The sequence below is a fragment of the Chaetura pelagica genome, unplaced genomic scaffold (genome assembly GCF_000747805.2).
Source record: "Chaetura pelagica isolate M959 unplaced genomic scaffold, ChaPel_1.0 scaffold757, whole genome shotgun sequence".
Classification (NCBI taxonomy): domain Eukaryota; kingdom Metazoa; phylum Chordata; class Aves; order Apodiformes; family Apodidae; genus Chaetura; species Chaetura pelagica.
The window spans coordinates 584,439-598,454 of NW_009970727.1; the positions used below are offsets into that span (position 1 = coordinate 584,439).

At 53.2% G+C, this 14,016-nt stretch overlaps 1 protein-coding gene across 1 annotated transcript in view; it reads right to left on the minus strand.

The window, feature by feature from the left end:
* Nucleotides 1-235: 235 nt before the first annotated feature.
* The window catches only part of BAK1 (BCL2-antagonist/killer 1), a 21,389-nt gene continuing 7,608 nt past the window's right edge, over nucleotides 236-14,016 (minus strand). Inside the window, exons 2-6 of the mRNA XM_010007112.1 lie at nucleotides 11,259-11,369; nucleotides 3,197-3,332; nucleotides 2,935-3,078; nucleotides 789-969; nucleotides 236-340 (exon numbers count right to left, since the gene is read on the minus strand). Of these exons, the coding sequence (XP_010005414.1) occupies nucleotides 236-340; nucleotides 789-969; nucleotides 2,935-3,078; nucleotides 3,197-3,332; nucleotides 11,259-11,369 (677 nt within the window). The remainder of the gene's footprint in view (nucleotides 341-788; nucleotides 970-2,934; nucleotides 3,079-3,196; nucleotides 3,333-11,258; nucleotides 11,370-14,016) is intronic.

The following is a 14,016-nucleotide window of genomic DNA, read 5'->3' on the forward strand; positions in this document are numbered from 1 at the left end:
GGAAACAGACAACAAAGTTGAACCTTCTCCCCCGAAACTGCTGCTCTCCACCGCTCCTGGTGGTGTCTGCATAGATGGCAGAGACCCTGGGCCCTGTGGCAGGAGGGTCACAGGTCCAAGCTGCTCTCTATCTCAGAGGTTCCTTGAATTCCCCCTCTCTTGGGAGATGTCAATGCAGAGCAGAGAATTGAGAGAGAGCTTGGCCGGACCCCCCCAGGCTCTGCCCCCACGTCAGTCAGGACCTGAAGAAGCGTCGTACCACTAAGTGCCCCACCATGACCAGGGCCACCACCACCAGCATGTACTTCATGTAAACATTGTCCAGATCGAGTGCAGCCACCTGATGGGAAACAGAGAATCAGAATCACAGAATCACCAAGGCTGGAAAAGACCTTTAAGATCATCAAGTCCAGCCTGTGACCTGACACCACCACATCTCCAGACCATGGCACTAAGTGCCACTTCCAGCCTTTCCTTCAACACCTCTAGGGATGGTGCCTCCACCACTTCCCTGGGAAGGCCATTCCAAGGTCTGATCACCTTCTCTGTGAGCAAGAACTTCCTAATACCCAACTTAAACCTCCCCTGGAGCAGCTTGAGGCTGTGCCCTTTTGTCTTGTTGCTCGTCACCTGGAAAAAAGATCCCATCCCCACCTCCCTTCGGGGAGCTGAAGAGAGCGAGAAGGTCCCAGAAGAACCAGGGCACATTCCACCTGCCTGCAGATCTCAGCAGCTCCCCAGGCAGGAGCACAGCTTCCCTCCCCTTCCCCTGACCCCCCTGGGCTCACCCATCCTCCCTGCTGGGCGATCCAGCGGGCGATGCGGTTGCGGAGCATGAACTCGGCGACGTAGCGGGCGATCCTGCGCAGGAAGCCCGGGATGCCCTGCTGGTAGACGTGCAGGGCCATGCGGTACCCGAAGCCCAGCAGCGCGATCACCCGCCCCCAGTTGATGCCGCTCTCAAACAAGCTGAAAAACAAAGCCCGTGGGCTGAGTCGATCCCTGCCAGGATCCCTCCTCCCTGCAGTCTTCCAGCGGGTTGCAGAGCAGGGCTCTGAGATGGGGCTGCACCTCCAGGTGCATCCCAGCCATGCAGACAAGGGAGGATGCTCTGGGGCTAAGCACGTGGCTGCCTGTATTCAGGAGGTGCTTTCAGAGCAAATTATCTCGGCCCCAGCTGCTGTTCACCTCAGCCAGGTGGGTTAGGGATGTCCAAGGGAAATGTCCAAATCCTGTCAACAAAGCTACAGGGTCTGAATTGCTGGAGAGGAAGCTCTGGGACAGTGGCTGCTGACCTGACACCTTCCAGCCCATCCTCAGCTGCCCACAGGTCCCATGTGCTCATGGACACAGTTATGAAACAAGGTAAAGCTGGAACTGGGGGTGGTTTAAACCATCAGGCTGTGGGCACAGCAAGCTCAGCAGCTGCTGCACATGCAGCCAGGAGCAGGAACCTGCCTGTCCCAAAGCATCCCTTGCCTGTGCCTGTAGGTAAGGAAGTTTAAATATATGTGAGGACAAAGCATGTTAGAACAGGATTTTCCCTTTTCCTGTATAGATGAACCTCTCCAAGACCAAAACCTGATCTGATCTTGCCTTAGTCTGAAACTCCCAAGGGCTGGGAGGGCTGAACAATGTGTGTCTGGTCAATGCCCACTGCTCCTGATCCAGGATTTGGTTGCTGTGGGCACAAAATGCTGTGGGCAGGTCTGACACTGATTTTATTGAGACCAATTTTTGAGGATCTTTTTTCTCCTGATTCCCATCAAGACAAGCAAGGAAGAAAAAAAAAGGAAAATAAATAAATGTAAAAAGAGCAGACTCAGGCCCTGCTTTCATCTGGTGCCCTGGTCCTGGTGGTCCCTGCCTGCACAGCTGAAGGGAACTGTCTTCCCTGCAGAACCTTCGTCTGGAGCTGTCACCGTGCAGAGGGAGAGGGAAGTTAGAGCCCGGGAAGGAACAACAGAGAAAGAGGCAGCACAAAGGGAGGGACAGATGTTAATTTACCTGTTTGCGGCGCGAGAACCGCCTCAGGCTGGCAAAGCGGTGAGAGCAGCAGCGTGACTTCCCCAGGAGAGGGAGCAGGAGGAGGACAGAAGAGAGGCCGTTAGACACACACACCGAGCAGGGGGGGCACGGGGCTGTTTTCAGAGGAGCCACGGGAACCCATGGGACCTGGGAACCCAGAGACTTTGGCTTCTCTCCTGGCTCTGACAGATGTCTTCTGCAGGACCCTGGGCAAAGCACTGAACGTGCCTTGTTGCCCTACAGACAGAGAGGGGTGATGGCTGAACCCCTTGATGGGCACCTCCATCCAAGCCTGTGCCTCAGGCAATCTGGGCAGTAAGTTGTCCTGGTGTTTGCCTTTGCTCTTCACCCTGCTGCTGAACTGTGAGTGGGTGACCATCATCTGCAAGAGATGCCTGCAGGTCTGCAGAGCGTCCCCCATCCTGAGTTACTCCAGTCCTGTTCCATGTGGATCATGCCAAGCACAACAGTATCTATCCATCCCCACAGCCTGCTCTGTGCCTCTGGAAAGCCTGGCCCATTGGGACTTCCCAGCTACCAAGCAGCAACAGGTCATACCCCTGAAGGGCAGGTGGGATGATCACTTGGTTACTGATGCACAGGCCACACTTCCCAGGCACATCCCCCAAATTTTCTGACCCAAATCAGCTTGTGCAAGGACGGTGAGATGATTGTCAGGTGAAGACAGTGCAGAGGAGGAAAAGCAGGTGGGCAGAAAGCACAGGAACCATCACAGTGATGTTGTTGAGAGCTCAACCCAGGCGGTGGGTGAAGCTTGAGTGGACAAGGTCTGTGTGCTGGGGCCGGGGAGGGGGCAAGGGTTTAACCAACTGCATGACAACCCCTCTGCCCTTTCCTGGTCTCCTCCAGGCATCCAGCCCACTCCAAGGGAGCTGGTGGCCTTACCTGGAGGCTATTCTGGTGAAGTACTCGTAGGCATTATCCCTGGTGGGCTGCAAGGACTGCAGCATGTAGCGGAACTCGGCGTCGTACCGCTCGTTGATGTCGTCACCGATGATGGCCAAACGCTTCCCCACCTGGCTCCCGATGCTGCCCGGGGGGAAGAGCCACCAGGACAGGTCAGCAAGACCAGTAAGCACGACAGAAGGGTGGGTCTGTAATGGAGCCTGGCTCAGGACAGGGCTGAGGGTTGGTGTCAGAGTTTTACCTGCCCAGCTCCTGCTGGATCTCCACAATCTCTGGGTCCACAGGCATTTCCTCCCCTCTCTCCTCCCTCTCCTGCTGGTAGCGGTGGAAGGCGTAGCTCCGAAACACCTCCTCTGTCTCCTCTGCCACCTGGTCTTCTGAAAGAGACAAGAGGGAGAGAAGTCAAGGGAGAAGCTCATCTCCCCACTCTCCCAAGTTGGAAAGAGACCGTTCCCTCATTTCCAGCCTAAGTTAGTGCTGTTTGTATTAACACTGGCATTTTGTAGTAAAACAAAAAGAATCCAACATAGATTAGTTCTCAGAGAAGTAATTTTGAAGCCAATCCTTGTTCCTAGGGGCACAGGCCCACCTTTTGAATCCATTTTTGGCAAGAGACAGCAACAGGACTGACACAACACAAACCAGATGTGCAAGTGCTTGTGCTTGGCAGGTCTCTCCACGTGACTGCACCTCTTGGTGAGGGAACAGCTCAGCACAAACACGTTCACAAACCTTGGATCCAAACCTAAATTGGAGGCAAAGCTCAGCCTAACACTGCCCATCAACCAACAGTCTGGTTTTTGCAGTGTCACCAACAATGGTTCACTCGCTTGGCATCAGCACTGACGTGGGGAGAAGTTAAATTGGTCACTTTAGTAGAATAACTTGATGATTCAGTCACACATCACTGGTCCCACATACACCCATCAGCCCAGTAGCAGCAGTGCCAAGGCAGGGTTTGCAGCTCCTGCATGGGCTGCTGGCAGGAACAGAGAGCAGAGAAGCTTTTGAATAATTCAGACCCCAACCCAGATTGGTGACTCCCCATCCTGTGCTTGAGAGCAGGTAAACAGTCAGGTGATTAGGGGATGATGATGAGGGGACCAGAACATCTCTCTTATGAGGAAAGGCTGAGGGACGTGGGTCTTTTAAGTCCTGAGAAAACGGGGGGAGGAATCTTATCAGTGCTTATCAATACAAGGATTGGGCGTCAGGAGGATGGGGCTAGTCTTTTTGCAGTGGTGCCCAGATGATCTCCAGAGGTCCCTTCCAACCCCAAACATCCTGTGATGACTTTGAGCTGAGTCCCTGCTCCAGCATCCCCACTGCCAGAGCAGGAGAGGGAACACCTAAATCCCCTGCTCTGCTGACAAATACCCAGGGAAGCACTAAGCCCTGGTTTGGGTGCCACAGCTTCCTTCCCCCACCCCTGTACACCAGAAAGGCTCAACACACCAAGCCCTCTGGGTTCAGCGGGGGGACGTGTCCCTGTGGTAACGTCACCCGGCTCCGCGCCCGGAGCAACCGGCGCCAACAAGCGAGTGTGCAAACAGCTCAGGCTGCAGCCCCACACCTGTGTCCCCTGTGCCCAGGCTGCTCTGGGAGCAGCAAGGGTCTGGATCTGCCCCGTCTGGAGCAGGGAGCCCCCAGTGAGGTGTTTCTGTCCCGTAGGCACCATGGTGACCGATACCTTATCACACGCGTTGCGCTGCTGCTGGGGAAAGCACCGGGTCTGTCACGGGGTGTCTTTGACCAGAGCTCAGTTTCAGCTGCCTCGAGGAGCAATCTGGGCTGCAGCACCAGGTCCTAACCAGCAGCAGCCCAGGGCTCGGGGGCAGCTGGTCCTGAGGTCCCCATAATATGGTTCTTCCCCATTTCTTTTCTATGATGCAAAAGTTTTAGGGGACAGAAATGGTACGGAGAGATCAGAGCCCTGCTCCTCTGACAGGGTCTCACCACTCAGAGTGGAGATTCACAGACACTAAACGAGGAAAGTGAGCTGCTCTGGGGAATGTCAGAAGTGCAGGACCCTGCAGACCTCTGGGTTTAGGTGATGGTTCTGCAAGGCATGCTGGTGACATGCAGCAGACCAGCACATCTGCACCAGCAACACTGTGCAGCAGCAGTTCAGCTCCCTGCAGCCAACGCAGCTAAAACCCTTTCCCAGCATCCCAGTATAACCACTGCTCAGACTGGCCACGCAGTTCTCTGCCCACTGGAAAGTGCATTTCCAATGCACAGATGCTCCTGCCTGAGCAGTGTCCCAGGACAGGGACATGAGGACCTGGCTTGATGGACACAGCTTTGTAAAACCCCCTCTCCAAGCCTCCAAAACATGCCACGTTGTTGGTCACCAAGCTCCTCCAGATGGACATGGCCAGATCCTCCAGATGGACACATCAACATGGCCCACGTGTGGCCAGGGAGATGGGCCCAGCCCTGGATGGGGTGCAGGGAAGGGAGAGGACTCAGGTTACACCGACTGCAGGTTGGGTGAATAAAGGTGAAGGGAAGTGACAAACCCTGGTCGCTGTGTTTTCTGGGGCTTGTTTTTTGTTTTGCAGGACCAGGTTTATTTGGTGATAAACAAATCCCACCTTCCGGAGGAGCCAGTGGCTCCACCGAGAGCCAGAAAACGAAACTGACTGACTCACAGTTTCAGCAAGAGGCAGGGTAAACACACTGCCAGAATCAAAGAGGAAGTAAGTGCACAAAAAAAAAAAGCCTGGTTGTAATTACCCCAGGCACTCTTTTTAGTAACACAAGGACAAGAGAACATCTTTTTTTGCCCCCAGGTCCTCACTCATGGCACCCACTGGGACCATCTCCAGGTCTCTCCCACTTGAAGGAAGAGGATCTGGGTCAAGCTTTGCCTTGTGAACTCCCAGTACCAGCAGAGCAGAGTGGTTTGGGGCTCCTCAGGCATCTTTTGGCTCCCTGTGGGATCCCTGGGGCTGTGTTAGGGGCCTCCTGAGCTGGTGTGAACCCCCACACTGCAGGAAGACCTGCTCCACTTCTGCTGCATGGAGCAGAGTCCTTGTTGTCCTTGGTCCCTGGGACACTCTCAACATCCAGACCAGTCCTACCCCACCAGGACACCCACTGCAGCCCCCACTGACCAGACCTCAGCCAGTCTCAAACATTCAACATCTGGATTTCCCTGCAAGATCCTTTATTTCTCACCTGGAGAGCAGCTGTGCTACAGTCAAAACTGGCAGGTCTCACTGAAGTTATCCATCAGACCTTGCTAAAACTAAAGCAAATAACCCTGCTGCAGACTGGGCTAGTGACAGATGCAACCTGGCATCATCCCTTTGCATCCCTCAGGAGCCAGGCAGCACCTACACTGAGAGCTGCACCTCTTTACACAGAGGAAAACATCCAGCCTGAGAACACCAACTGGCTTCAAAGGGAGAAGACAGCTCCAGGGAACCAAGAATAGTCTCTGGAGATTTCTGCCTCAAAGGGAAGCTTGACTTCACCTCATGGTAGATGCAATTCAAGTGTGGGATGAGCAGCATCTGCATTAACGGATCTGGATTAGCTTCCATGAGGCAAGGAAGCACCTTGTGAAACCTACAGCAATGCCATCCAGGATCAAAGGCTGATCAACCTGATAGTGCATCATGCTGGCATGATCCTGCACAGCTTCCACCCAAGGGCAGAGCTCCTGGACAGGTAAATGGAAAACTGCCTTCCCCAGAAGCACCTGCATGTCCCTTCCTCTCCTTCTGCTCTTTAAGAACAAGCATCTTCCCACCCCAAAGAGGAGCAATATTCTCAAAAAGCCTCTCTGCAGAGCTAATGGGCAAACACCCTTTAAGATAGAAAAATAATCAATCATTAAGGGAGATTTTCTGTTTCAGATATTGGACTCAAGAAATCTGCATGAATTCTTATGTTCAGTGGTGTTCACAACTAACTAACAACAAGTGACAGATTCACAGTGTGCAGCTGGCCTCTTCTACTAGTTTAATCCCTTAAGGACTCTCCAGTGTCCCACCAACACACCCAGAGAACCAGGCCTGCAGCAGAGGCTGGGGGCTGCAGCAAGGTGTTGCTCTGCTTCTTTGCTGCCCAAGCTGAGACCTGTCCCATATTTGCAAAGGGAGCCCAGTGCTCAGTGGGATGCTTGAGATGGGTGGGCACCTCAGCTCTGCCAGCCTATCTCCCTTTTTCCCACCAAGTTTTTCAAAAAAAGATTTTCTGGGGCATCCTTTGCAGGCCAGAATCACAGAATCACAGGATCCCAGGGGTTGGAAGGGACCTGGAAAGATCCCCCAGCCCACCCCCCCTGCCAGAGCAGGGGCACCCAGAGCACATCACACAGGAACGTGGCCAGGGGGGTTGGAATGTCTCCAGAGAAGGAGACTCCACAGCCTCTCTGGGCAGCCTGGCCCAGGGCTCTGTCACTCTTACAGCAAAGAGGTTCTTCCTCAGATTCCCATGGAACCTCCTGTGCTCCAGTTTGCACCCAGTGCCCCTTGTCCTGTCACTGGACATCACTGCACAAAGCCTGGCTCTGTCCTCCTGACACTGCCCTGAACAGATTTGTGCCCATGGATGAGGTGGCCCCTCAGTCTCCTCTTCTCCAAGCCCAACAGACCCAGCTCCCTCAGCCTTTCCTCAGCAGGGAGATGTTCCCCTCCCTCCAGCATCTCTGTGGCTCTGCCCTGGGCTCTTTCCAGCAGTTCCCTGTCCTTCTGGAACTGAAGGGCCCAGAACTGGACACAATACTCCAGATGTGGCCTCACCAAAGCAGAACAGAGGGGCAGGAGAACCTCTCTTGACCTACTAACCACCCCCTTTCTAACCCACCCCAGGATGCCATTGGCCTTCTTGGCCACAAGGGCACATTGCTGGCTCATGCTCATCCTCCTGCCCATCAGGACCACCAGGTACCTTTCACCTACCCTGCTCTCCAGCAGCTCAGCCCCCAACCTGGACTGATACATGATGTTTCTCTTCCCCAAATGCAAAACTCTACACTTCCCCTTGTTGAACTTCATCAGGTTTCTCCCCGCCCAACTCTCCAGCCTGTCCAGGTCTCTCTGAATGGCAGCACAGCCTTCTGGTGTGTCAGCCACTCCTCCCAGCTTAGTGTCATCAGCAGAGAGGAGTCACGAGGCAACGCCAGAGCAGTCACTTCCCAGCACAGCCCTGAGAAAGGTGACTTTATTTTTCACTTTTCTTTTAAAAACGGAAACCACACATTGGTGGGAGATGCAGCTAAATGGGAAGTCTAATAGTAGTGTCTGTGCTGGAGACAGGAGCAAAGTGTGCTAAAATGGTTTTGGTTGCTCTGCAGAATGTATGAGATCCCAGGCTTCAACAGGCAGCTCACTTTTTTCCATTTTTCCTACTCATTTTGCAGGCAGTCTTGGAGCTGAAGAGACAGATCACAGAGGTGCTCACAGCTGCGTGGGTGACATCACGAAGCAACTATTGATCAGCTCATGAGTTGCTTCACATGCAACATCAAGTCCAGAGCTGAGACAAACAACCCAGGACCAAACCTCAGGCCTCTCAAAGTACGTTACATGAACTGAGTATTAAACCCACACAGACAGATGAGAAAGCCTGGGTGATGTGAGGATGGGGCAGTGCAAACTGGGAGTCAGGATGGCTGGGCAACCCTGACGCCTTGGACATCCTTGCAAAGAATCCCACCAAAGCTCTGTCCATTTCCCCAGTCCTAGTAAGTGGATGTAGTGATACAAAGTTAACCAAGTGCTTTGGGATTCCAGCTAACATGGTGCCCACAGGAGCTAAGTGTGACCACAGAAACAGTATTTTCATCACATGGACTAGCCCCTCTGCAGGGCAGCTGAGCTGCTTTTGCCACGGTTGCCTGCAGGTGTGATGCCATCCATGGGCTTGTCCCACAAATCTGAGCCTTGATGGAATTCTCCAAGCCATTCCCATAGCTGTGTGCATCCCCTGGCAGCAGGTCTGAACAGGGAGGCACTGCCACTCCCACGTTACGGATGGGAACTGAAGGAGGGCAAGGTTCCATTTCTGAAGTGTGAGCCCTGTTCCCGGAGCTCAGCTCAGCACCCTTGGGGCTGGGCCTCCCACCCCCCTCCTGCAATGTTTGTTCCCCTTTGCATGCCTCTTCATGAGCTGAGTTGCTCCTCCTCCTCTTCATCCCCTGCAGCCAGGAGTATCCAGCTCCTGCCTTTGTCTACAATGCCCTAAAAACACCCCAAGTGCAAATTCCCACCCAGCCCAGACAGAAGCAGCAGCATCTTGTCCATGCCCTGGGCAACAGCTGGTACAACAAGGGCTCAGAATGATGCTCAAGCAACTCCTTGAACAGCAAATAAATCTCTTCCCTCTCTACCACATCCAACAACAAACAAACCAACCAAGTGAGCTCTAAAAGAAAACCAGGCTTAACACCTGTTGACAAAAGCCTCTTCCACCCTGTAATCCATAGCACACCTTGGTGGAAGATGCTCATTTCTGCTGCTTTTGGAGTCCCTGAGGCTTCTGCCTAAAAGAAGCACAGAGGTCCCACCTCCAAATTCCCCCCTGCTGAGTTTTGGGAAGCAGAGGGATGCCAGTGCTGCCAGTAAGTGTGCACAAGCTTACAGGAAGCGTGACTGTAAAGCAGTGTGGTTAGAGCTCAGGGCCTGATCCTCTCACTGGTTTTCACATCAGCATCTCATGGTCTCAACAGGAAATCAGCATATGTAAACAACTGCTCTTAGTATTTATTTCCATACCCTGTAGACTTTGGTAAGGGAAGGACAAGGGATTTTTTCTTCCGGTGTATTCATGCAGGGTCTAGCCCAAATGGTACTGAGATGGAGAGGAGTCCAGACAATACCAGAGTATAAATAACATTATCAGGCCAATAAAACAGCTCTGAGCTGGATCTGAGCTCAAATGTATAAACATTTAGGTATAGCTTCTGATCTCATTATTGACAGAGCTGCAGTGACTCAGCCTTATTTACAAGTCCACCTGTAAAACAGGTTAAGAAGTCATCTGTGTTTAACAGCTTTCTGTGCAGAGGCATTTTATCATTTTGGGATGAAATGGGAGCTGAGGTTTTTCCTGAGCTCCTTTCGGCCCTGTTCCCAGTCTCACCCATTAGTGTGAAACACAATTACACAGTCTGCTGGGCTCAGCACACAGGAGAAATGGACTGAGCTGCTCCTGAACGTTGTGGAGCTGTAACTTTTCATCACTGCTGTGCCAGGGCACACTGGAGACCAGATGAATCACAGAATGGCTGGGGGTGGAAGGGACCTCTAGAGATCAGCAGGTCCAACCCCCCTGCCAGAGCAGGATCACCACAGAATCCAGGGCAGGTCACATTGAAACCAGACAGGTCTTGAAAGTCCCCAGAGGAGACTCCACAATCTCTCTGGGCAGCCTGCCCCAGTGCTCTGCAACCCTCAGAGTAAGGAAGTTTTTCCTCATGTTGAGGTGGAACTTCCTGTGCTTTAGTTTGCATCCATTGTCCCTTATCCTATAACAGGGCACGACAGAAAAGACAGCCCCTCCTTCTTGACATGTTCAGATATTTATAGACATTAATAAGATCCCCCCTCAGTCTTCTCTTAGCCAGACTAGGCAGCCTCACGTTTCTCAGCCTTTCCTCATATGACAGATGTTCCAGTCCCTTAATCATCTTTGTAGCCTTTGTTGGACTCTCTCAAGTAAATCCCTGTCCCTCTTGAACTAGGGAGCCCAGAACTGGACACAATACTCCAGATATTGTCTCACTAGGGCAGAGGAGAGGCAGGAAAAAACCTCCCTTGACCTGCTGGACACACATGCAGCAAGACTGAAACCAACTGCCTGCCACCAGGCATGGTTTTATATGACTTTTAAACATCAAGCACCTTTCACTCTCTTGTGCTTAGGGAAGGGAAAGTCAACGACAAAAGGCACCAGCCATGCCTCTTGCAGCCAGCTGGGGTGACCTGCCCCACCAGCCCCTCTGCCCAGGCAGAGCTGCCAGCCTGCCCCAGGCCTGCAGTTCTCTGCACACTGGTTTCCCTGTGCCTTTCAAGCCCCCCTTGCTGCCCCCCCTGCTGATCCAATGCCAGGCACCCCCTGAAAGCACCGAGCCTGTGCTCTCCCTGTCCAGCTCAGCATCTCTTTGTGGAGCTCAGTTGTTACCCCAGTCTTGCAAAAAGCCCTGGAGGCACAAAGAAACCCCACAACAAACCACAACATCAAAGAAACGCGGGAGAGGAAAAAAGGGAGGAAAAAATAAATAAATAAAAAGAAGAAGAATGGGTTGAAAATGCTTCTTCCTCCCCTGGCCATCAGAGCAAGGTTCTCACCTGAGTTGGGCTCCTGTGACATCCTGCGGCCGCCGCCGCCCCGGGGTCCCCGCGGGTCACCCCCCTTCCCTGAGGCCATTGCAGAGAGATGCTTGGGAGTATCAGCTTCACCTGGAATGACAAGAGGCAGTCAGCCCACCAGGTGATGGGCAGTGGAGCCCCCTGCTCCCTCACACACCTGCCAGGCTCAGCCTTAGGAAGCCCCTTTGGCTGCTGCCCGGTTTTGTGGCTGCCAGAACTGGCTCCTCCCTTCCCAGCACTGGCTCCTCCCTTCCCGGCACGCTCACTCCCTGATTCCTGGCCACACCAAGTCCCTTGCCCGGATTTTTCCCCTCTTCCTGATTGTCTTCACAGGAAGGGGTTTGCCAATAGATCCCAGAAGCAGAAAGTCACCCAAGTCCCTGCTCCACCACCTCCTCACCCTTGCTGGAAACCAGCCCTGCTCAGTCAGTGCTCTGGGCTCCACTTGCTCATAATCAGCCCAGACAGTGTCTGCAACAGCTTCACGCTGGGATGAAAGCAAAAATCAGTGCACAAAGGGCTCCAGGCTCCCTGCCTGCAGCCAGAGATGGTGTCTGGGAGCTGAGCCGTCGGGCTCTGCTGCTCCCCAAAACGCTGTGACCGACCTGCAGCCACCACAGCAAGAGCAAACCAACCTGCACCCACAGTGCCTGTGTCTCCTTGCAAGCAGCTCCAGCCTGTTTCCCACAACTTCTGCAAGAGATGAGCCCTCTGGTTTCCTAAATCCAGAGGCCCTAATTCCTCCCGTCCTTTATGTTTCCTATTCTGAGCTCCACTCAGAAAGTGAAATGAGACCCAAAGACATGGCCCATACTGCCCATGAACTTCACAGGTGTCCTAGATCAGTAGTTCAGGGCTCTTTGCAGCTCCTTCACCTCCCTCTGCTCGTTGCTCTGACTTCACCCCCTGGTTTTTGCAGAGAAGGAAGCGAAGCCAGCAGTTATTATCAGGGTTAGAGAAAGATTGTTGCGGCTCCTGGCCCTCCCTGGCAAGCCCGTACATGTTCCCCTGGCCAGACAGGGCTAAGCTGGTGGGTTTTCTGATTTGCACCTTGAGGACATATATTGACACCCAGAAATGTAAATTGTATGCTGAGCAAAAACAATTTTGAAAAGCACTGGTTCTGGATAAATAACCACCTATGTCAAGATGAGAAGTGCAACACGTGGTCCAAGCTTAGAACTTCACACTGAAGGTTATTCAGAAGACAAAATAAGTTGAGACCATAAATGGTAAAAGTTCAGCCTGCAGTCAAGGTGGGGATGGGGGCTGGAAATGCAAAGCTCCCCAGCCTGGCTTAGAAAGCCCTCATGTATTTGCATAGCTGCATTCAGGGAGCTCGAGCTGCAGTGACACACAGATGGAGATGCTGTTTTTTCCTACATGCCTCCCAGGACAGGATTTCCCTTTTCCTCCCCAACCTCAAAGATCCCCATCCACGGAAAAGCTGAAAATGTGATGAGGATTGGCAGCTGGGACTGAGGGTAAAGCTGGGAGGAGAGATCCCATTTGCCCACATCAGCAGAGACCCAGGCCCCAGAGCTGCTCTGCTCTGGGAGGAGCTGGAGGCAGCTCAGGGAGTGCTTTGAGCTGATGGATGTGCCTCTGCCCCCTCCTCCAAAGAGGAAACCCTTCCACACTTCATGTCATCCCCTCCTCAGTTGCTGAGCAAGGCTACAGCCCCAGCCCACCTGGCATGGGAAGGCCTCGTGTCCTCAGGGGGAAGCAAGACCAGACTCAGAGCAGCTCTTTGGAGCTGCTGGGTAAGCAAAGCAGAGTGAATTTCTACCACACTTCACACTGCTCCATCCAGAGGCTGCCCTGAGTCCTTGGGGAGGATGCAAACACATCCAGGCTAAGAGTTCAGCTGCTTCTGGAGCTTTTACAGTTTGGGCTGTAGGTGCAAGTGGTTGTGTTTCACATCAGCACACTGTGACCCAGACCTCAGCCACGAGTAACAGGGAATTTTGGATGCAGACCTGGTTGCCCAGCATGAAGGTTGGGTAGTGAGCACAGGGCCTGAGGTGCAGCTGACTCATGTGATTCCTCACCTTGCTAAACCCTTCAGAAGTGGCAGGCTGTGACTGTGACTGTCACTTGAGAGGAACTTTCATTTTCAGTTTCCTTCTCAATATAGTTTCTTGCAGCTCTTTCCTCTCTTGCAACACAGGGCACCACAGCCCTTCTGCACACAGGCACGTGTGGGACTGGCAGCTACATCCCTGGCACCAGGCTGCTGGTTCCCAACCTGCTCCTCGGGGAGGACCCTAAACTCCTGCAAACCAAGATAGCTCACTGCCCATCTCTGCTGGGGGTGAAAGTTTCTCAGATCACCCTCTCCATTATCAGGAACGCTGCTGCCCATGTTCCTCCTGCTTCCCAGCCCAATGCCCCTCTGATTTGCCCCACTGCCCCTGTAAATATTGTGCTGGAAGGGAGCAGGGAGGGGCACAAAGGAAGATATGACACCCACACACTTAAAAGACAGCCCAAGGCTGCAGAAAATGAAGGCTCTCCAGGGCCTGAGACAGGGTTCAAGAAGGAGTTTGGGGGAGCTGCAGTCAAAAGATTCAGCTCCCCCCTGTATTTTTGGGCTTGTAGGAGGGCACAAAGGGTTAAAAGCAGCAGACAGCACCTGGGATGTGGATTTAGCACCACCACTAAGATGGCACAGGAGGTGTATCTTTATTGATGAGCACATGCCATGCAAAGAAACAGCCTTCCTGCCACCTGCCAG